Raw genomic sequence first — 24,619 nt, 5'->3', positions numbered from 1 at the left:
CCAATACCGATACTTCTATTAAATAAATTTTTTTGCGATTTCTTGGGATAAAATGGGTAATTTAAGATATTATTTTGTCATAATTCGTCATTATTATTATTATTATTATTTTACATTTGTGAGCCTAAACAGAAAATTATTAGACTTCTGTTTTGTTTACCCTTACAAAAATTAACCATAGGTTCACTACAGTAGGCTAACAATAGTTTAACCATGGAATTTAGTTAAACCATAGTTACCAAACAATTAACCATGGTTACTACTACAATATTACTGTAGTAAAACCATATGGTTTCAAAAATTCCCTAGACTACATTACATTTACAGAATGTTAAAATGAGCTACGAGTCTGTTTTGGAATGTTCATGATTTCAAACTTCAGTTTTCAAAAACTATTTTAAACTTTCAGACAAGGTTTTGTCAGGCCAACATTATAGTTTGTCTCGACAAACTTTATGTATCTAGTTTAATCAGTACTTTTAAACCACACAATAAAATGTCAATATTTTCTTTTTCCCAACCGCCTAAGCCAAGGTTTTTATTTATTTATTTATTTATTTATTTATTATGCAGGGCAATCATGCAGTTATACCAACAAACAGTATAATAAACATTTTTGTTCAACAGCCCTTTTATACAAAAAATAAAACTTAATCAATGAGTCTATTTGCCATAACGCCTACCATATTAAATAATAGTAAGAAAATTATATTTTTAAAACCTGTTTAACCCTATTTTTCTATAAAAGAATTAATGTTGCTTGAATTCAATAAATACTCATTTAGAAATATCAGTAACAATATAATTGTTATTGTTAATTTTACTTTATCAAAATCAGCAAAGATTTCACATAAAAAATACGAGTGCATCAAAACATGGTGGTATCTATTTTGGAAATTATATTACAAGGTCTTCTATTTCCAGAAGAGCATGGAAACTTTCACCAGGAGTCAGTAGACATCTCATACACATTGTGATGATGATGATGATGATGATGATGATGTCTATAAGAGGGCTGGGGGCCCTCATAGTCACAGGGCCCTGTTGAGGGGGCTTGTAAGCTCTGGGGCCCACATATTTAAGACAGTGGTTTAGTAGTATAGTCCCACATAATATGCAATTAATTAATTCATTAGTTAAGCATTGTAGCTAATATGAGTGTAGTAATGTTCACGTTAACACGTTATCTTGCATTACCATATATAGTCTATGTAATAATTAATAGTTTATATATATATATGTGTATATATATATATATATATATATATATATATATATATATATATATATATATATATATAGCAGGGAAATACATTTACAGTGCAAATTATTGTGAAGAAATGGTGTTTGAGCACTCGCTTATATAGACGTATTGACAGTGCCTAGGTGGGCAGGGTTCAAACACCATTGTTATGGCATAAGGGCTTCATATAGAAGGAATTCCCCATAGCGTCAGCTGATGCAATGTCTCATTCCCACTTCTCTGGTAACCGAGGTTGCATGTGCAACCGAGACGTTCTGCAGCATCAGAGCAGCCTTAAACATTGTTGTTGTCATAATAAAGCATAAATGTTATAATTTTGGTCCAATTTAAAAGTATAATCTCATATTTTCATTCATTTTACATTTTTAGATTTAGAATTTTATATTTAAAACATAAATCTTATAACATTATTTATACATCTGTAATTGCTGTGTAAATGCATGTATGCCTGCTCTGAGCAGTATTAAACGGTCTGTGTAAATACACCTAAATGCCAATTCAGTTGCCAGCTTCTGTGCCACCTTTGCAGTGAAAAGATGGCTCTAGACAAGGAGTGCACTTCAAACTCATCCGATGGATGGATAGATGGAAAGAAAGAAAGAAAGAAAGAAAGAAAGAAAGAAAGAAAGAAAGAAAGAAAGAAAGAAATATGGTCACCATTATAACTTTAGGAAGATGATAGATGGAGTTTTCATAATTCTGGGCCCTGTATTGATTTTAAATGCATAATGGTATAGACAGATACTGTTTGGTATAGATTTTATTTTAAATAGCTCTGATATCAGTATTGTCCACTCTTGCTTCACTGATATCTTGTTCAGACTGTGGTACACCAGTTGCCACGTCACCCTCACAGTCGTCACCGCATAAACAGTAAAGATGGCGGCCTCCATCCGGGAGAAACAGACAGGTCTGTTCATAAGTTTGATTTGATATCGAAACACTCGATATTGTTGATATTATTTAAATGGACGATTTTCAAGCCTTATTTATTGCAAATACATACCACAATGACGAATACACAACAACTGGATTACAAAGTTTAACAGTCAAGCTGAGGATGCTAACAGTTTTGTTCATCTAGCAGCTGGTTAACATCAGATGGATGAACGATATGTTAAGCCAGGGTAACTAGATAAAGAAGTATTTGTGTTTTAATCCCTACATGCTGCCAACCAGCTCGTTTATGAATTCTGCGTGTATTTTAATCCCTGAGACCTGTCAAGAAACCCCTGATCACAATAACGCAATCTTAGCGAAACTGTTAAGCTTAATATTTAGTGGTATAGAACAATTCTTTTTGTGTTAAATGGGTATTGTTTTCATGATGAACTTTGTATTTATTTTTCAAAGGCTAACATTTTAATTTATGGATGTTGACACTGTCAGCTACGTCCATTGAAAAGGTTATTGATCTTTTATGAATGTGCAATAGATCTAATTCATCTTTAAATACCTGTAAAATAATTCCTGACTTGTGAACATTGCATAAAATACATAAACTAGAAAAAGAGTGTTTTCCAATTTTGCATTCCCTTGGTCAAATCCTGTAAAAAAAAAAAAAAAAAGAAAGGTTCTGTGATGTCTAATGTTCATGCACATAGGCAAGTCCTTTGAATCTCAAGCAAGTAAATCAGCCTTACCATGTGTTTGTCTGTTTTCTGTTTTTAAAAAGTGATATATTTACACTGTTTTAAATGGTGATGTATTCATATGATGTTTCTGTCATTAGCTGCTCTAAAGCGAATGCTCAACTTCAATGCCCCACCCCTGAAAAACACAATAGCTGAGCCGGTATGGAAGGTAAGGGTACTTAACATACACCTAGCTGTGTGCACATTGGTGCAGTGATGCTTTTGTTGTTGTCATTTGCATCAACACTCACACTTCGCCGATCTTATTAGGTTCTTATTTATGATCGCTTTGGCCAAGACATCATATCTCCCCTGCTGTCTGTGAAAGAGTTGCGAGACATGGGCATCACTCTGCACCTGTAAGGACTGTAATACTTCTTTATGTGTTACACTAATGTTATTATATTATATTATTGTGGTGGAGTAAGCCTTTTATGTAATAGATATTTGAATACATTTTTCACTTTTCAACTATACGTTCGTGGTTTTTCCTCTTTGAATGACTGTTTACATTTGATTTCTTTGGTTCATGCTGTTTGTTTTATCTGTTAGCTTGTTGCACTCAGATCGCGATCCCATTCCTGATGTTCCTGCCGTTTATTTCGTGATGCCCACAGAGGAGAACATTGACAGGATATGTCAAGTAAACCTTAAAGATGTTTTTTTCTATTTGCATTAAAAATATTAAAACTGCCTCTCAGTCATGACTATTAATGTTAAAAGATAAAGCAGTTGCAAAACTAATACAGTTACTTTTACCATTGCAGGACCTGCGAAACCAACTCTATGAGCCCTACTATCTGAACTTTATCTCTGCGATCTCCAGAAGCAAATTGGAGGACATAGCAAGTGCTGCTCTTGCAGCTAATGCAGTAAACCAGGTGACCAAAGTAAGTCAAACACATGTGTCCATATGTCATTCATTTGTCTTCTTGACAATGTATTATGAGTAATGGGTCAGTTTGACAAGGGATTAAGAGTAACTTGCTTTTGGTTTTGAGATTTCTTTGAAGTTTATATAATGTGACTTCATACACGTCACATTATATCTTTTTTTCCTACACAATAAATGCTTAAAGGAATAGTTCACCCAAAAAGGAAAATTTTTCATTTACTCCCACTCATGTTATCCCAGATGTGTATGGCTTTCTTTCTTCTGCAGAACACAAATGAAGATTTTTAGTAGAATATCTCAGCTCTGTAGGTCCTCACAATGCAAGTGAAAGGTGACCAGAACTTTGAAGCTCCAAACATCATATAAAAGCAGCATAAAAGTAATCCATAAGACTCCAGTGGTTAAATCCATGTCTTCAGAAGCGATATGATAGGTGTGAGTGAGAAACAGATTCATATTTAAGTAATTTTTTTGTACTATAAATCTCCACGTTTGACCAGCCCCGACCAGTAGGTGGTGATATGCACGAAGAATGTGAATCGCCAAAAAACGAAGAAGAATGTTTAACTGAAAGTGAAAGAGGAGATTTATAGTAATAAATGAAATAAATATTGATCTGTTTCTCACCCACACCTATTATATTGCTTCTGAAGACATTAAAATAACCACTGGAGTCTTATGGATTACTTTTATGCTGCCTTTATCTTTTTTGGAGCTTCAAAGTTCTGGTCACCATTCACTTGTATTGAATGGATCAAAAGAGCTGACATATTCTTCAAACAAATCTTTGTGTTCAGCAGAAGAAAGGAAGTCATACACATTTTTGATGGCATGAGGGTGAATAAATTATGAGAATTTTTTTTGTATTTTTGGGTGAACTAAACTTTAAGAGTGGTAACAGCCTAGTGTTGATTTGATAGTTTTTTTTTTTTACGGAAAACCCTGCATTTTTTTATTTTACTGTTTTTATTTTTACTAACTTTGGTTGTCTCACACTGAAATACAAGCTCTATGAATGCCTGAAGAGAGGCAAAAAATTGACTGGTCATTTGTATAGCATAGACTGGTTCAAATGCCAGAATGTGCACTTTAATATATTTAAATGTTTCTTTCTAAAAGATACTCTGTCTCTCCACAGGTCTTTGATCAGTATTTGAACTTCATCACACTTGAAGATGATATGTTCATTCTCTGTAATCAAAACAAAGAACACATCTCCTACCACGGTATGCTTCTAGAAAGAATTCTAGAAGTATTTACTTTATATTTACTCATTTCATTTTCAACCTAAATTAAGTAATTAACAAAACTACTTTTCTCTCCCTTCAGCAATCAACAAACCAGATATCATGGACACAGACATGGAGGCTATAATGGACACTATAGTGGATAGTCTCTTCTGCTTCTTTGTCACTCTTGGTAAATAATGGCAGTTTTTTATTCTTCTGTACATTTAGTCTGTCCATTGGGTTGTTTTGAATTAGGATTATGATTTGGTGTTGTGTGTAATTTCTGCCCGTAAAATTCATGCCATTGAGACCCTGTCTACACCTGATATAAAGATGTGTATTGTGTGATCCCATCACAAGTTGTCAGCGCTAAATAGAGGTGTAAACGGCGTCCAAAACATTTTGTGATCGGATCACAAAAACCACATACAGAGGTAGCAAAAACGCACATCACATTTGAGGTGTAAACACTAATTCGTCCTGATGCGTCCCGGACCACAGGGAAGCACCTCCCCTCACCTGTCCATCAACCGCTGTGCTAAAACTTTGACGTTTACATGCAGATTTAAAAAGCAATAAAGGAAATATCTGTCCAGTCGAAAAAAAAAGAAAAAAAAAAGTGCAGACATACACCTGCACAAGAACTTCACGGAACTGCTTCAGAGTGTTTGATATCAACATGCAGTGACACAGATGAGAAAAATGCACATCTGAAGTTCAGTTAAAACAGGTAATCCACTAAAATAATGGAGAATTTAGCTCGAAATTTTCAGTTTGTGTATATGTTTATAAACAGTATGTTTGTTCAGCTTGGATTTAATCATAACAGCATTGGGGAAAACAGCACGCCTGTTATATTTGCGTTTTCTTTGTATTTTATGACTTTTTTTGCAGTTTATTATCATGCAGTAACACAAGTGACATAGCAATTGTTGTATGTTGTAATGAAATCAGAGACCCTCCCCCTGAACTCCAATCACAAGTGGTCACATGAGACGCATCTTACTACTAGGTGTAAACAGGGTCTATTAGAGCTCGGAGTTGAAATGTCTGTCCGCTCAAACAAACAGCAGTGTTTTAAAAGCAGCTTAGACCCACAGTGTTTAAACTCTTTGGGGAAATCAACATAGACATAGTTTACTCACTATTATGAGAAAGTATTTTAACACTAAAAATTCACATTTAAAGATGCTCTGGCACAGAAATTGAAAATCCCAACTAAAATTCCTTCTGACTAAAATGTCATATGATTCTTTCCTCAGATGGTAATGTTGATTATTATTTTGTGAAAACTTGATATTTTATCAAGATAGAAAAGCAGTCATTTTTTTTAATTATAATTATTCTAACGTTACACCTGTCACAAAGATCCACTGGGTGGCAGAGCTTTACTAAAATGGTTCTGTGTATTGCTCAAAAGACAAAAAAAACATTTAGGGGATGCATTGAATATTTACATTAGGTCAGTTTTTAGTTTACTGAATACAATTTGTCTTTCATACTAAATTATAATGAAAAAGTTGAAAAATGCAGATTTATAAAGTGTTTCAATTACTCCAACCTCAATACAGGAAAAAAATGATTTTTATTTAATAGAAACATAACAATTTAAATGAATTGCAATGATCTATCCTACATTGCTAAAGTTTGAGCATAAGTTTCCTGAACATTCTTGTGTATCTTGGGAGTTGGGAGCCTTTGTGCATATATTTAATGCACCCTCTTATTGGCAGTAGAGTAAGCTTTCCTGTTATCATAGGTGCTGTCCCAATAATCCGATGTCCAAGAGGGAATGCTGCAGAAATGGTAGCTGTGGTAAGAGATCCACTGATCTGTTATTTAATGTTCCTCTGATACCTTCTTTATTAATAGTTTGAGACACCTTTGTCCACTCCTGCTCAGTAAAGAGGGTCTTATGAACTCAGTGCTATATTATGGCTGTGGTAATTCAATGATCAACCCCTCCACTAATCTCTGGGTTATAGTGCATTTGTAAATTTTCATACTCTGTGTGCAGTGTGCAAACTGATACTGTCGCTTAATTCTGTTTGACAAAATTCTTCTTTGTTCTGTTTGTGGGACTCGGTCCAACCTCGGCTCATTTTCTCTAGAGAGCTGAGCTTTAGATGATTAGTTTCAGCAGAAGAATGTCTCCCTGTAATGTGAGATAAAATTAACTCCTGAAGTTGCTCAGTTTATTGGATTAATTTATTTTATACATATCGTACTACTCGTTTCTACTGGAAATATTATTAATGTTGATTTAACTCTGTTTTGCACAGAAACTTGACAAGAAACTGAGAGAGAATCTGAGAGATGCTCGGAACAGCCTGTTCGCCGGAGACACCATGGGCACTGGCCAGTTCAGGTGGAGCAAAATACACTTGTACAACCCATTAAAGAGTATATGAAGAGACTGTGTGGATCAGTTTAAGTTCTAAATCTTTATAGATAGATAGATAGATAATTTGAGGACAGATCTAGAAGGACAGACTGATTTCAGTACAACTCCATTGTCTTTCTCTCCACCACTCCCACAGTTTTCAGAGGCCGCTGTTTGTTCTTGCCGACCGTAATTTGGATCTAGCGACTCCTCTCCACCACACATGGACGTATCAGGCTCTCATTCATGATGTGCTGGTGAGCAGAACTCAAAGAAACTCACATGACCTGAAATTAAGGCCATATTAATTATATATTACCTTTTTTCTACAAGAGTTAATGCAGTTTCCATTTAGGGAAAAAAGTACAAGTATTTCCATGTAGCAGCATATGGAAAGATGAAGTTATTGCAGTTATCATATGGATGACAAAGGGGTTTCATGAAATGTGGAATGTACTTGCTGGGCTGCTTTTTGTGCCAATGATCATTAATCCTTTGGGTATTTTTTCCATGGTCACAAAAATGATTTTGCTTAAATATAGCATGCCTTCAGTCCCCTCTGTGCCAACAGTAATCTGAGGGATTGTATCGTCTATACATTTAGAGTGAAAGCTTTCAGTACTGTTTTCATACAACAAAGTGTAACACCGTCATTTTGAAAAAGTTGTCCAGCAGCTTTAAAAACAATATTATATTTTGGTCTACTTCTTTTGCCTAGTCAACAGTGTGACTCATTTGTTGGTATGTGTGTGTTTCTATCAGGACTTCCACCTGAACCGGGTCAGTGTGGAGGAGTCTCAGTTGTCAGAGGCCAGCCCAGCTGGGGCACGACCCAAAAAGAAAAACAAGAAGAGCTATGATCTAACTGCTGCTGACAAATTTTGGCAAAAACACAAAGGAAGGTACAGTTGAAGTCTGAAGTTTACATACACCTTAGCCAAATACATTTAAACTCAGTTTTTCACAATTCCTGACATTTAATCTTAGAAAACATTCCCTGTCTTAGGTCAGTTAGGATCACTACTTTATTTTAAGAATGTGAAATATCAGAATAATAGTAGAGAGAATGATTTATCTCAGCTTTTATTTCTTTCATCACATTCCTAGTGGGCCAAAAGTTTATATACACTTTGTTAGTATTTGGTAGCATTGCCTTTAAATTGTTTAACTTGGGTCAGACATTTTGGGTAGACTTCCACAAGCTTCTCACAATAAGCTGTTGGAATTTTGGTCCATTCCTCCAGACTGAACTGGTGTAACTGAGTCTGGTTTGTAGGCCTCCTTGCTCCCACACGCTTTTTCAGTTCTGCCCACAAATTTTCTATCAGATTGAGGTCAGGGCTTTGTTATGGCCACTCCAGTACCTTGACTTTGTTGTCCTTAAGCCATTTTGCCACAACTTTGGAGGTATGGTTGGGGTCATTGTCCATTTGGAAGACCCATTTGCGACCGAGCTTTAACTTCCTGGCTGATGTCTTGAAATGTTGCTTCAATATATCCACATAATTTTCCTTCCTCATGATGCCATCTATTTTGTGAATTGCACCAGTCCCTCATGCAGCAAAGCACCCCCACAACATGATGCTGCCACCCCTATACTTCACGGTTGGGATGATGTTCTTCAGCTTGCAAGCCTCACCCTTTTTAACATAATGATGGTCATTATGGCCAAACAGTTCAATTTTTGTTTCATCAGACCAGAGGACATTTCTCCAAAAAGTAAGATCTTTGTCCCCATGTGCACTTGCAAACTATAGTCTGGCTTGTTTATGGTGGTCTGGCAGTGGCTTCTTCCTTGCTGAGCAGCCTTTCAGGTTATGTTGATATAGGACTTGTTTTACTGTGGATATAGATACTTGTCTGCATGTTTCCTCCAGCATCTTCACAATGTCCTTTGCTGTTGTTCTGAGATTGGTTTGCACTTTTCGCACCAAACTGTGTTCATCTCTATGAGACAGAATGCGTCTCCTTCCTGAGCGGTATGATGGCTACGTGGTCCCATGGTGTTTATACTTGCGTACTTTTGTTTGTACAGATGAACGTGGTACCTTCAGGCATTTGGAAATTGCTCCCAAGGATGAACCAGACTTGTGGAGGTCCACAATTTTTTTTCTGAGGTCTTGGATGATTTATTTTTTTTTATTTTCCCATGATGTCAAGCAAAGAGGCACTGAGTTTGAAGGTAGGCATTAAAATACATCCACAGGTACACCTCCAATTGACGCCAATTAGCCTATCAGAAGGCTTAACATCATTTTCTGGAAATTTCCAAGCTGCTTAAATGCACAGTTAACTTAGTGTATGTAAACTTCTGACCCACTGAAATTAAACTGAATTAAAATTGAAACAATCTGTCTGTAAAAGAAGTGTTGGAAAAATTACTCATGTCATGCATAAAGTATAGTTTGCTAATATGAAATCTGTGGAGTGGTTAAAAATGAGTTTTTAATGACTTCAACCTAAGCGTATGTAAACTTCTGAATTCAACTGTAAATATCTACAGTACTGTTAATAAAATTCATGTGCCACAATGATCAACGATAGGCCTACTTATTGTTTATTATTAAAATTAATTCCAGTATTTAGTATTCTGTTCTGTAGTGTTCTAGTATTTAGTCTTGTGAATAAATGTAATATAATTAGTGCTGGCCGATATATCAAATATTTACAATATATTCTAAATGATTTTGCTGCTGATAACAACAGCTTGAATATCGCGATGAATTTAATGTGCTTTTTATTTGGCTATTAAATTTCAGCGTCAACAGATTTGTTTTGTGATTCTCCCTTTTTTGCAACTTGTGAGTATGAGAGCGTTAAGATAAAGATAGTGTCTCATTCAACCTTTAGTAGCTAAACAACGTTAGAGTTGGTAAGGTTGATGTAATTCAGTGCATAAGTTCAAACTGTCTGTTTCAATTAATTGGTTCAAAAGTGGATCTCTAACTTAACGATTCAGGTCTGCATTTGATGTTAGTTTCTTTTTCTAACAGCATTTTCATTATGTATAGCAAATATTTTGGTTGTTCTGGCAAATATGTAATGGCTTGACTGGAGAACATGCATAGTTGTCTTAAAGGGATAGTTCACCCAAAAATGAAAATTCTCTCACCATTTATTCACCCTCATGCCATCCCAGATGTGTATGACTTACTTTCTTCTGCTGAAGATTTTTAGAAAAATGTCTCTGCTCTGTAGGTCCATTTAATGCAAGTGAATGGTGGCCAGAACTTTGAAGCTCAAAAAACACATAAAGGCTATAAAATAATCAGTTTGACTCCAGTGTTAAATCCATATCTTCTGAAGTAATCCAGCACTTTGAGAACAATGTTCCCCAAAGACAAATTGGAAGGATTTTGGGCATTTCCCCCCCTACAGTGCACAATATAGTTAAAAGATTCAAGGAATCTGGTCAAATCTTGGTGTGTAAAGGGCAAGACGAAAACCACTTCTGAATGTACGTGATCTCTGATCCCTCAGACATCCCTCTCTTAAAAAACATAATTCATCTGTAATAGATATCATGAACATGGGCTTGGGATAACTTTAGTAAACCTTTGTTGGTCAACACCATTCGCCGCTGGATCCACAGATGCAAGATAAGAATTTACTATGCAAAGCAGAAGCCCTACATCAACACTGTCAAGAAGCGCTGCCGACTTCTCTGGGCTTGGTCTCATCTTAGATGGAAAGTAGAACAGTGGAACTGTGTAAATAGTTTTTGGAAATAGTTTTTGAGAAACGCAGCCATCATGTTCTCCGTGTCAAAGAGGAAAAGGACCATCCAAGCTGTTATCAGCATCAGGTCCAAAAGCCCGTGTCTGTATGGGCCAGGGGTGTGTCAGTGCCCATGGCATGGGTAACTCGCACATCTGTGAGGGCACCATTAATGCAGACAGACATGTAAACGTTTTGGAGCAACATATACTGCCATCCAGCACCGTCTTTTCCAGGGAAATCCCAGAATTTTCAGCAGGACAACTTCAAACCACATACTGGCTGAATAAGCAGAGAGTGCAGGTGCTAGATTGGCCTGCTTGCAGTCCTGACCATGTCCAGTTGAGAATGTGTGGTGCATTATGAAGCGCACAATATGGCAACGAAGACCCCGTACAATTGAAGACCTGCATAATGGATGAATGGGAGAAAATTCCACTTTTTAAACTTAACAAACTTGTGTCTTCAGTGCCTAAATGCTTAATAAGTGTTATTAGAAGAAAAGGGGATGTTTCACAGTGGTAAAAAAGAGTCTGTTGCAATCAATCTGATATGAAATTACTGTACATAAAAAAATAAAAATAAACAATGAAATTCACATCGTAGAATGTTTAGTTGTAGTGCTTTCAATATAGTAAAGGGTGACTATAATTTACAAATCACTACTTTTTGTTTTTCTTAGCAGTTTTCATACTGTCCCAATTTTTTCGGAATTGGGTTTGTAGAAAAGGGGTTAAAAATGTATATTTTTCTCATCTACACCTATAATATTGCTTATGAAGACATGTATTTAACCAGTCTTATGGATTACCTTAATGCTGACTTTATGTGCCTTTTGGAGCTTTGGTCAAGTTTTGGTCACCATTCACTTGCACTGAATGGACCAACAGAGCTGAGATATCCATCTAAAAATCTTTGTGTTCAGCAGAAGAAAGGAAGTCACACATCTAGGATGCCATGAGGGTGAATAAATGATGAGAGAATTTTCATTTAGTTTTTCATTCTGTTGCAATATTTGTTAATGTTTACCAATGATTGGTATGTGCTATTAATTTTTGGTAAATGAAAACAGTTGTAAGTTTCTCTGTGTTTTGCAAACTGTTTTAGTTCCATTCCTGCTTTCAGACCGTATCCACTAATTTATATAGATTTATTTACGACAGCTTAATTGCATTCAGGCAAATTTTTGCGTCAACAGAATTAAAATAATTTAATTCATTTCCGTTTACTGTTCCAGTCCATTCCCTGAGGTTGCAGAAGCTGTGCAGGAGGAACTGGATACATATCGAGCACAAGAGGATGAGGTTAAACGCCTCAAAAGCATCATGGTAGGACACAAGGATGCGGTTTGTTATTTGTGGAATCTAAGGAGGCTGATGCTTAATAATAAATGAAGGAATTGTTGCACGGTAGCTGTGATAAGATGCCAGTAACACAGATATGTGGTTTTCTTTAAGGGCTTAGAAGGGGAGGATGACGGCGCTATTAGTATGTTGTCAGATAACACTGCCAAACTTACCTCAGCCATCAGGTAAGAGAAAATAAGTATTTATAGCATCATAGTACTACGAAACAATTGTGCCTTAAACACATATACACATTTATATTGATAAATTGTATATCTTATTACAAGGCTCTCTGGTATACTGTATTCTGATTTGTCAATCGCAGAAATCAGCAGTCCGATATTTTTGTTTAATGATGTATTTGACTGTTTTCCCTGACAACCAATTTCATACACTGTGCTAGTTCCAAGTTTTTTGTAGCATTCCACGTTCTTTCCTCACATAATGAAATAATTTCAACTTAGATCAATATTTAATGTCCTACTTATTTATTTGTTAAGAAGTGTAATATACAGGATAATGAAGTCAGCTGATTGTAATCACAAAATAAACCCCTTCAGGATGATACAAGATCCCTCCACTTTTTGTTTGTGATAATAACTGGCTGTCTGTACATTATTCTTTGAATAGTTTTTATGCCAGAAATACCAACAGAAAATCATATATTATTTCAATAACATGGTTATTTTCTTGGTTGAGAGTGGCAGGTGAAATCATTTTTTATTTAGCGATCAGTTCCATTTACAAGAAAAGGTGAACCTCCCACCCGGAATTTCAATTTGTTTTTATTCAGTTATGTAAATGAAATGCAGTATATCCTAATATAATCTAATTACATCCAGTACTTCCTCATGTTGCCAGAGAGCTTTTATAAATATGTACAGTATTAGTCAATGTACTCAACAAAAAAAAAGGCCTACTGCTGTACCTTTGTCTGACCCTATGCATGTAGAGTTGGATAACACGGTGCTCCTCTTTCTAAACAGTTCTCTTCCTGAGCTTCTGGAAAAGAAGAGACTGATTGACCTCCACACCAATGTTGCAACAGCGGTTTTGGACCACATCAAGGTCAATGCACACTGAGAAAAATGTTTTTCATCTCTTGGGTTACATTTTCATAGCATCTTATTATTCCTGCGAGGAAGAGCTGCATATTTTTCCTCTAAATTTGACTGTCTGTATTTAGAGCCGTAAGCTGGATGTGTACTTTGAGTATGAGGAGAAGCTCATGAGCAAGTCCACTCTCGATAAATCTCTGCTGGACATTATAAGTGATCCTGATGGTGAGTCTTCCTCAAGTTAAACATGTACTGTATCAGTTCTATCACAAACCATAGTGTCACTACAGTTTTACTTGTTTGTGAACATTCATCAAATGGATAGTAATGGCTCTTAAAGCTGTTTGAATGAGCCATGTTTCAAAGGCATGACAAAATAGCCAGTATATGCTCATCTGTAACTGCATATTAATTGAATTCTGTATTATATTGTACTATATATATTATCGCAGCAAGTTGCTACAAACCATTAAAATATTTTTATTGTGATTTATTCTTAATTTCAGCATATTCAGTTAATGCATTCATTTCCTTTTTAAGATGGAACTAAATAATACATGTAATTACTGGGTTCTGCAATTTGTGTGAATGACACTGACAGCGGTATATAATAATGATAATAATACTATACATTTATATAGCGCTTTACATTGCAAGGCAATCTCAAAGCATGTTACAATAAGTTAAAAAAATATATATATTTATTTATATATAAAAAATGCTGCTGGTAGATTAATGCAACTGTGGCCTTTTTATATTCTCTATATTCTCAAATTGCATCAAAACCCATAGGAAATGCAAACGCAGAAATGCAAGTCTGCACAATTTAATAATAAAACAACTTTCCCCACACTTTTTGGATGTAATCTTATATTTAAATTTTATTTAATTAAAATTAAAACCCAAGGGTAATATTTCACCTGCAGAGCATCAATTTTAATGAAATTTCACCATACGTAGAATGCAAATTACTTATGTTAAACGGCCCTCTAGGTTTCATTTATAAATAAATTATCTGTACTGAGAAATATGTGCGCCATAATTTTAATCAAATTTTGTCAAATTGAATGAATGTGTTAGTTAAAAAAACTAATGACATTAAACATATTTAATTACATTTGACGGCCCTAATAATACTAGATAATAATAATACAAATATTGATGATAATATTATTATGATCTTTGATTGTTACATTGCTTGGCAACCATTCTTACCTTTGCGTTGTGCCTGACAGTACCCCTTAACCACGGTAAAATCACTGTAACACATGGCCTCAAGTGGCTTATTGCTTTAATATGCCTTGACTTGTCAACTGGTCTTCAAGTTTGATCGTATTCCAAACATCACCGTATCCCTCCAAGCATGGCATTCTGCCTCACTGTCATAAAGTTTTGTTTTATCAAGACCAGCCTCATCATGAGAGATCAAACGAACTAATTGAATGAGTAACTCCTACCCCATTCCCTTAATGAGAGTCTATTCCACCCCTTATCATCATCCAGTCATTTTTCCAGCTTAGTGGACTGAAATACATCACATCCCTGGGGGGAAGCGGTCTGCTTTAAAGACTATCTGTGATGCTACTACCACAGGATGAAATTTGTTTTCTCTCCTGCCAGCATTGTGAGGTTTCAAAAGGACACAGCTTCTTGATCTCCACAGGGTCCTCTTTAGGTTCATAGGGTTCTTACGAGTACACAGGAATGGCCACTATTTTAACTATAATGATAATGATCCGTTATTTTTCAAGTGTTGAGAATACACAGTGCGTTTTTGTTCAGTCGAGTTTAATGTTTGATTTAAAAATCACATTTCAGCATCGGTGGGGGAAAAAATATTGACAAACGCTTGTGTTTATTATTAAATGTAAATTAACTGTATTCATTTTCATTATAAATGTATAAATGTTTTTCTTATCGGTAGCCGGAACTGCTGAGGATAAGATGCGGATGTTTTTGATCTACTACATCACTTCCCAGCAGCCCCCATCTGAGGTAAGGTCCCAGACCAATGAGTATCATACATAAGTTGATAAAATATCCAGTAACAAGCTTCACATATAGTTGATTGTGTCCCATACCAACATTAAAGGGTTAGTTTATCTGTCATCATTTACTCACCCTTGTGTCATTCCAAACCAGTAAGACATTTTGAGTAGGCTCTAAGTCCCTAAAATTATGTCTAACATCTCTTTTTGTGTTCCACGGAGCAAAGAAAGTCTGGGTTTCAAACAACATGAGAGTGAGTAAATGATGACAGAATTATCATTTTTGAGTCAACTATATCTTTTACCTGAAATAATAAAAATTTAAAAAGTCTAATCATTTACTCACCCAAATGCCATCTTAGATATGTGACTTAATTTATTAAATGAAGATTTTTAGAAGAATATCTCAGCACTGTTGTTCCTCACAATGCAAGTAAATGGTGGCCAGAACTTTGAAGCTCCAAAAGCACATGAAGGCAGCATAAAATCCATATGACTCCAGTGGTTAAATCCATGTCTTCAGAAGTGATATGATAGGTGTGGATGAGAAACGGGTCAATATTTAATCCTATTTAATACTATCAATCTCCACTCTTTTGTTTTTGGCGATTCGCATTCTTCATGCATATCGCCACCTACTGGGCAGGGAGGAAGATTTATAGGCACCCACATCATTTAACTTTTATGTTGCCTCTATATGAATTTTGGAGCTTCAAAATGCGTTACCCATTCACTTGCATTGTGGGACCTAGAGAGCTAAGATATTCTTCTAAAAATCTTTGTTTTTGTTCAACAGAAGAAAGATAGTCATCCACATCTGGGATGGCTCATGGTTAGTAAATGATGAGAGAATTTTCATTTTTGGGTGAACTGTCACTTTAATATTGCTAGATAAATAATCTTAAAGCATAGATTTGTGGTATCTTCTATCGAGGTTGCCTGTGGTGGGCTACCCTGATGTGCACTTTCGGTAACACCACACTTTATTATAATCAGTGGTAAATGCATGGATTTCACTGTTAAAGGAAACATCAAGCCAAAAATATTCCGACCGCTCCCTATGAAGCTCGGCCCGGGTTCTAAAACCCTGTACTTTCAGACTGTCTTCAAAAGCCTTGTTGTTCTTTGGGACACATGCAGCGCAGATTTGAGGAACACTGACACCCTTTGATGCAGTGTCCAGAAGTTATTACTCTTGTACCTTGATAAAGTAGAATTGTTCAGATCATGGAAAGATCTCTTTGGATGTTACTTAAATGGCTGTAGAAATGCCAGTATGAGTTCTTCCAATGAAGGGGGCAGACGCATGGGATCAAGCTGGGATGTATGTACTATATCCAAGCCCTGCCGCTCCCAAAATGGTGACCACAGTTCATCCATGGAGTTTAGTCCTTTCACGGTAGAGAAAGCACACTGGCCAGTGCTTTGGGCAGGGACCCTGTAGTTATTCTCTATCCATGTTGATCAATGCAGGCTGTAAAAGCTTTGACTTTCCAAAGAATAATGGTGTGTTCAGAGTTGACAGCTGAAGTTGAGTAGGAACTCTTTTCCATGTCTTTTGGTATCCTTTCTTTCATCTGTGTCCTCCTGAACCGGTAGAGATTATTGTTGGCTAAGCATATGCTTAAACTCCAAAAACAGACTTTTTGTTGTTTGTTTTCTGAGGCAGAAATGAGGTTGGTGACATCAAAACGGCTTTCTCACTCATGTGGCGTAGACTCGTTCTGATGAATGCATATGACTTGTGAGCTATATGTCATTCTTCATTCTAGAAAAACAATCCCTTTTGAACTGTTGGATTTTTGTTTTTCTCTTTGAGAGTCGAGTGTTGAATAAATAAAAGTTTGAAGCTAAGACATTTTGTTCCTTTTAGGTGGATCTAGAGCAGTACAAGAAAGCGATGGTGGATGCAGGCTGTGACTTATCCCCACTTAACTACATAAAGCAGTGGAAGTAAGTGCTGGCCATTGTCAACAAACACATCATAACACACTGTCACACTTGCCTAGTTAATACATTCAATTCAGCAGAATAATAAGAACAGTAGTGTTGCAACTCGTATAACCTATTTTCCAGAGCATTTACCAAAATGGCTGCAACACCAGCCAATTATGGGAGCAGTGGAGTGAAACCAATGGGGTATGAGGCTACACCAAATTACATTTTGTTAGTGCCATAAGTGTTTGAAAGCAAAAGGATAATGGCCTGTCTGTCATCTTTTAGACTTTTCTCAAGGGTGATGAACACCGGCTCCCAGTTTGTGATGGAGGGGGTGAAAAATCTGGTTCTGAAACAGCATGTGAGTATATAGACTTATTTTTTTTCTCATGCTTTAACCTACATTAACTAACTTATTCTAAATATTCATATCTGCACTGGCTACTATCAACTACACTAGAGTAACTGACTTAAATTAGATTACGTATAAAGTCAGATTAAACCTCAAATCTTGTGGCTTTTTGAAGAGAGGTGGCTAGTTCTTCTAAGAGTTTGGAACCAAACTATTTTTGCCTGAAGGACAAAAAATGGATGAAAAAAATGCATATGCTTACATTGAAGGAAGGACCCAAGTTACTGTATATCTAGGGACCAGGATATAATAGCTTTTGACTTGGGACAGAAGGAAACCTCCAAGCAATGCCTAAATAACCACCCAGAACTCCCTATCAAATGCATCAGTATCATCACAATTTCTTTAGAAATGTAAAAATGTAGTGAAACATGAGATTGGACTCACTTCTAAATTGCATTTATGCTGCCTTCACATGCTATCTGAGTGATACTACTTCCCACTTCTGAAGTTGTAATTTTGTGTACGTCACGTTCAAGTGCATTGTTGTCTTCCAGAGACATGGAAATGTTCATTCAGGTTCATTCTTGCATATTTCTTGGAGAACTCTTATTTTGACACCGTAACACATGTTGGTCAACTTGTTGATGATATTGGGATTTTGGTCAAATACATGCCTTTTTCTTTGTGTAAAAACATTTACAATATGCATCAGATGGTTACTGATATACGTAAATGTACTGTAGGGCAGTGGCAGCTCAGCGGTTAAGGCTCTGGGTTACTGATCAGAAGGTCGGGGGTTCAAGCCCCAGCACTGCCAAGATGCCACTGTTGGGCCCTTGAGCAAGGCCCTTAACCCTATCTGCTCCAGGGGCGCCGTATCATGGCTGACCCTGCACTCTGACCCCAGCCTAGCTGGGATATGTGAAAAAGAAGAATTTCACCGTGTATGTGCAAATGTATAATGTGTGATAAATAAAGAAAATTATAATTATTATAATTGTATATGACCGAAACGGCAAGCAACAAGGTAGTTGCATTTAGAAAAATTTATAAAACCTATTAGGGCTTTCAATTTAAAATAAAAAAATCACAATTAATTGCATATATCTATATTTGTCAAAAAAAAGCCCACCAAATAATAATTTGGTACATAATGATTAAATAATTTCAATAATTATAAATATATTTTATTAATAGAATAATTCAAATAATTAAAATGCATTGCATAATTGTGGCAGTCATTATTGTATTGGCATTGATAAGACAATACAAAAAGTGGCTTTAGAAGGCAATATATTGTTGATTTCCATATTATTGAGCACAAGCCTGTCATTGGTCTACAGTCCACAGAAATCCATTTTGCAATTTAATTAATCAATCTGTTCGAGATCGATTTATTACAAGGATGGTTTTGGAACGTCTCAATTTGGTTGCGCTGTGCCATAATAAACACAGCATTTTTAGGTAAAGTGAAACGTAATTTGAAACTTAGAAAAGCGCGTCTTGAGATCCCAGCATTCGGAATTGCCTTCCGTTCAGCTGTTTGATCACAAGAACACATTCTCATCATGTGCTGTCGCTAGTGTCAGGGAAGCCTAAATGTGGTTTGTTCTCCAGTACAGCTGGAGTTTCGCTTACTGCCCCCTGCTGAAAATAGATGGTACTTCAAGCTTGAATTGCTCAGATGGTAGGAATATTCCTTATTACAGTCCAGGGACATGATTAACTGCGTTCATTTTTGTAACGCTTTATTTTTTATATAATGGTGCTGAATTAATATCCTAAATCAACAGCCCTAAAAACTATTATTCACTACAGAAACCGTTCTCTTCTCTGCCATGTTAAAATTCTCCTCCCAACTCGGAAACTCAGGTAGTGAAATTATTCTTATAATTCTTATAAAGAGTTTCCCAGTCATAAGTACGACTTGAGGGGGCATTCATGTGCAACCTCAGAGGAGGAAACTTGTTTTTTCGAGAATTGGATAGCATGTGAAGCATGTGGCATAATATTTAGGTTTTTGGGCTTGTTGTGATTCTCATTTGTTTGTCTCATATAGAACTTGCCAGTTACTCGCATCTTGGACAACTTGATGGAAATGAAGTCAAACCCGGTGAGCGCATGATCTGTTCATCTTCTTCCTCATAAACTCAAATATTCATCATGTTTTGCTGCTGTATTAGTGTGAAACTTACTTGAATTGTATATAATAATAATCTTATGGTTGTTGTTGTTGTAGTTTTTTTTTTTTCTTTCCACATACTACTACTACTAATGGCTATTCTAAAAGCTGACAGCCTTTATCCAATTTTTTTTTTTAAAGATCATTAGGATTTTTGTGTCAGTGTGCAGTGTGCAAAATAGTATTTTGTATGGCCAAGCCTGACTGCTTTACCTCCTACTGCGGATTAATGCGTATGACATTGCAGTGCTATGGGACACTGATTTCACTCTGAATGGTGCACTGAAGAGACTCTTTGAGTGTAGCGAGACCTCAGTCCAGGCAATCTGATCTGCACGGTTAATGCGACTGTCTCAGCCACGGGAACACCTGCAGAGAGAGAATGAGAAAGAGAGGGAGAGGCTTTCTAGTGAGCAAGCATTAAGTTTCTACAGCTCGGGGAGTTGGAAGCAATCCATTTGTTCTTTTCACCTTTGTGAAACAGAACAAAGGTCCATACCCCTGTGTGCATAAAGCTAATCTTAAAGCAGGGAACTTCTGTATGTATGGTGAAGCTAATTCAATGCTAATGGGATTGTGTTCTGCTAGACAGTAAGGGTAGCAGAACACATCCCTTTAGAAGCTGCAAACGTCTGTATTTGAAGCATCAGGTTTTTAACATGCTGGCTGTTTTCAAGTTATTATTGGACCATCTTGAAGGAATAGTCTACTTTGAAAATGCTTTGAGATCAACTAACTGCCGGGGCTGTGTGGGGGGAATGATTGATGCTGATTTTTTATAAATGTGGAATTACTAAAGAGGATGTGATGTGGCAATTCTTTGACAGCGCCCTCCTAATATGACTTCTAGAGACATCTTGAGGTGTTTTATATATAAAATGCTGCAATGGAGACAGCGAGCTGACATTTTAGCTCTTGAAATCAACAGTGGCCTTTTAGCGTCCACTTTCTCCTACCGTGACATAAAGACATTAATTCCCTCTAAAACCCCCTCATGGTCCCTCTGATCTTCTTGCTCTCAAAAGCTGGGGTGGACAGATTACCGTATCTCGTTACAGACTGGAAATGCTTCCCCTTCAAACCCTTCCTTTTATGCCCATAAACGTGAATCAAACATAGCAGTATTATCATTTTCTCAGCTACTGGAATTTCAGTGCCCTGCACAATATGGCTCTTGTTGGAGAAGCTGGGCAGCTGAAGGCCTTAGATCTATCCAGAATCTCCTGCCTCCACCACTTGTCTCACAAGGTTTAAGAGTGTGTTCAGCACTCGCTATTAAGTATTAGCTTTGCTACCTAGCAAGGGTAAACAGATAGCAAAAAAATCTGCATTTAGCCATTTGGAAGTGCAGTGGGGCTCCTCTTTCAGTAAGTTGACGGCAAAGTATTTCATCCTATAATGAAGTATGTGCCGGTGCGCCAGGGCTGTCAGACCAGACTGACTGAGGTCCCGTGTGGGAAGAGACAGGCTTGGCCCATCCAATATGGAGGATGAGGAAGTAGGAGGCCATTGGCCCCCGCCTCAGAGACAGCTCTCTTCAGTTTTTGTCGAGACTATTCAAAGCAGGGAGACGATATCTGGGTTTTTTAGTCTAACTGAAGGAATGGGAGAATATATATATATATATTTTTTTTTTTTTACTGTTTGAGGCTCCTAGTTCTCGGACGAATTGTTGCCGGGAAGCATTTTATCTTCATAAGCATTTAATGCAGATGAATGAGGTGGTTCTTAGGAGGTGGGGAAATGGGGAGGGTGCAGTGAATGTTATTTAATCCTTAATTTATTTACGCTCTCTACAATCCCTATTGTTATGTGTTGTGATTTTTGTAGGAGACAGATGACTACAGATACTTTGATCCCAAGATGCTTCGTGGAAGTGAGAGGTAGGACACCAAAAACGAAGACCAGGCTTGATAGTCATGAGAGCTTCTTATATTTTCTAATTATACATCTCTATGTTTGACTTGGTCCTGCTGTATTCAAATATTATGTTAAAGGCATTTGATACATGGAGGAATTTTAAATCGGTTGTGTCTTTATTACATACACATAAGGCAGTATTGAAGTTAGGTAAATAACGGATTCACACTTCCTTGCCAATGCTGCAACTTTCCACTGAAAATATTTACAATATAAGAAGATCTGTCGTCTTTCCACAACTATTGGCTGTTTGCACTCTCTCCTAGAAATGATGAATTAATTCTAACTCTTTAACTCCCTCAGCTCCATTCCAAGAAACAAGAACCCCTTTCAAGATGTGAGTATAGAAACCAGCGCTGATAGCTGATATCTGATATGTGATGTTTCACTACACTTGGTCGTGATTCTGCACTGTGAAGGTGTTGATATGGTATCTTCATGGTTTGACGCCCATGCATTGTATCCTGGCAGGGATAATCTGTGTTTGCAAGGCACAAACAGCCTTCTGTTCCTAAAGGAGATTAGGCCCTGCTGTTGACAAATTGAGCTGGAAACCCAAACTGTCTGAGATCTGTCTGTAGGAGTGTCATTTATTTCAAGAGTCCTTCTGTGAAATATCACAGAATGCTTTTTTACAGGAAAAAAGTGCAAGTCTGCATTAAAAATGTAATTAACTGATGTCAGATTTTCTCATTTCACAGGCCATTGTCTTTGTTGTTGGTGGAGGCAATTACATAGAGTATCAAAATCTTGTTGACTACACAAAGGTATGCTTGACACATTTTGATGAAGAACTCCGTTTGCTTATAAAAACAAGTGTAATGATTTTTTTTCTCTTCAGGCCAGACAAGGGAAGCGGGTTCTTTATGGCTGTAGTGAGCTTTTCAATGCAGCCCAGTTCATTAAACAGGTACGATAACTTCCCCTACAGCAGGGGTCAGCAACATACAGCAAGGTAATCACTGGCAGGCAAGCAACAGCGATGGAGGAGTAGACTATTTTATTTATATGCAGTCCCTCGCATCTGCATGCCAATCTACCTCTTGATGTAATCCTTCCTCATGATCATGCAGCATGTTTTCGTGACCTGAATGGGAGGCTAAACAAAAAGTTATTGTGCGTCGAGTCTGCTGTATAGTTAAAAGACTCACACATCACGAGCCAGCAACGAAGATGAATTCAGGCAGTGCTTCACTGTTTCGGTGAATCGTGTGAGTAAACGCACCTGCTTTGCTTCAGTCTTGCTGCGCGGTTGAGCGGATGACAGCCTGCATTTCATGTTTTATTTGTTTCTTTTTGCTTTCAGAACAACACGTGATGTAAATAAGAAGACACCTCTACCAATCCTTGAGATTTTTAGCCCAGCACACGCCCTAATTAAACCACAATGCTGGTGACTCTCAAAACTTCATGAAAAGATTAAGAGATTAAACATAAACACACATCGTGGAGTTAAAAAATCTGAGTCTGATTCCAAATAAATTAAAACTTGAAATAAAGTTTTAGGATTTTGCTGGTGCATTTCACTGAAAGTGAAGCACTTCCTAAATTGATCTGCGCTGCCGGCTCATTATGCGTGAATGGCTTGCACGTGCTGCGCTCGTCTGTTGCCTCTTCACACTTTAATAGTGTTTAGCCTCCATTCAACACATGAAAACATGCTGCGTGATCATGAGGATTACACCAAGATGTAGATTGGGTGGTTAGGCATTGGCATAGCCATTGACAAGGAAAATAAAAAATGGCACTCCATGCCAAAAAGGTTGCTGATCCCTTCCCTACAGCATAAACCTGTAAGAAATGTTTGTTTGAATCACTGTCAAATTTAACATATCAAATAGACTTTGTTTGAAGGACATTTAATGCATCATTCAAGATTTCAGTCTCGATGTCGCGATTAGCATCACGCTTCAGCTGGGAGCTAAGAGCTACAAATTCATCAATATTTTTTTCACGTGCATGGACAGAAATCAGTGAAAAATACATCTGATTATCCCTTAGTTGGAGGGAACAACACTGCATTGAGTGTCTTGGAATACTTTTTGCTGCTTGAAGCAAATCTACATTGTACTTTGTCTTAACAAGTTGACACCAAGTCATAACATGCCTTTCCCTCTGTAAATATTTGTTAAACATTTTGCCCAGTTTTTTTCCCCACACAGAATTCTTGTTCGTATATTTTTACCCCTTATTCCTCTTCCTGAGTGAAAAACATGGGAAGTTTTTGTATCTCGCTTCTTCCATCAGTAGATTTTAAGTTATGTTTGTGGTCTGTCTGGCACCTTTACTGCAAAACAAGTCTGCCCTAGAAGTATAATAAAAGTTGAATTGATCTCTTCCCTTGGCCATAAATTTCATAATACTTTGTCTGACCTGATTTTCCCAAAATGTATTCAGTAGTAATCGTACTTTTGTTTAAGTGTTAATGTGTTTATGCAGTATCAGAGCTAAGACAAAACCCATTCATTTCTTCACAGCTCTCCCAGCTTGGTCAGAAATAGGAGGAGCATTGGAGTCCAGTTATCCAGCCTTTTCGAAATTGGAATCAAGATCTCTTCGGTTATGATCCATTGAAATCCCTCTAACTTGAGAATCACTGCTATTCCATGTACTTTATACTGTTTTCCTAAACTATTTAATGAAATACTAAAGGTTCCCCACAATAAAGTTTAACAGCTTAACCCATCATTTGCATACTGTTTTCTTTCTT

At 36.8% G+C, this 24,619-nt stretch overlaps 1 protein-coding gene across 2 annotated transcripts; it reads left to right on the top strand.

The window, feature by feature from the left end:
* The first annotated feature begins 2,117 nt into the window (after positions 1-2,117).
* Positions 2,118-24,595, top strand: LOC127410658 (sec1 family domain-containing protein 1-like). 2 transcript variants are annotated; one of them, XM_051645788.1, is made up of 25 exons: positions 2,118-2,174; positions 2,997-3,067; positions 3,169-3,257; positions 3,451-3,541; positions 3,666-3,788; positions 4,932-5,019; positions 5,123-5,212; positions 6,782-6,837; positions 7,305-7,390; positions 7,563-7,662; positions 8,168-8,307; positions 12,360-12,450; positions 12,580-12,653; positions 13,455-13,536; positions 13,655-13,751; positions 15,451-15,521; positions 17,388-17,467; positions 17,591-17,653; positions 17,738-17,813; positions 19,867-19,920; positions 21,820-21,872; positions 22,213-22,246; positions 22,611-22,676; positions 22,751-22,819; positions 24,387-24,595. In XM_051645788.1, the coding sequence occupies exons 1-25, from the start codon at positions 2,144-2,146 to the stop codon at positions 24,408-24,410; spliced, it is 1,899 nt and encodes a 632-aa protein (XP_051501748.1). In that variant the 5' UTR covers positions 2,118-2,143; the 3' UTR covers positions 24,411-24,595. The 2 variants fall into 2 exon arrangements, with proteins under 2 accessions (XP_051501748.1, XP_051501749.1); XM_051645789.1 differs by lacking the exon at positions 2,118-2,174 and adding an exon at positions 2,232-2,391.
* Positions 24,596-24,619: the final 24 nt, after the last annotated feature.

This window comes from Myxocyprinus asiaticus, chromosome 20, assembly GCF_019703515.2.
Source record: "Myxocyprinus asiaticus isolate MX2 ecotype Aquarium Trade chromosome 20, UBuf_Myxa_2, whole genome shotgun sequence".
Taxonomy (NCBI): Eukaryota; Metazoa; Chordata; class Actinopteri; order Cypriniformes; family Catostomidae; genus Myxocyprinus; species Myxocyprinus asiaticus.
Note: the sequence above shows the minus strand (reverse complement) of the source record. Positions and strands in the feature narration are given on the sequence as shown.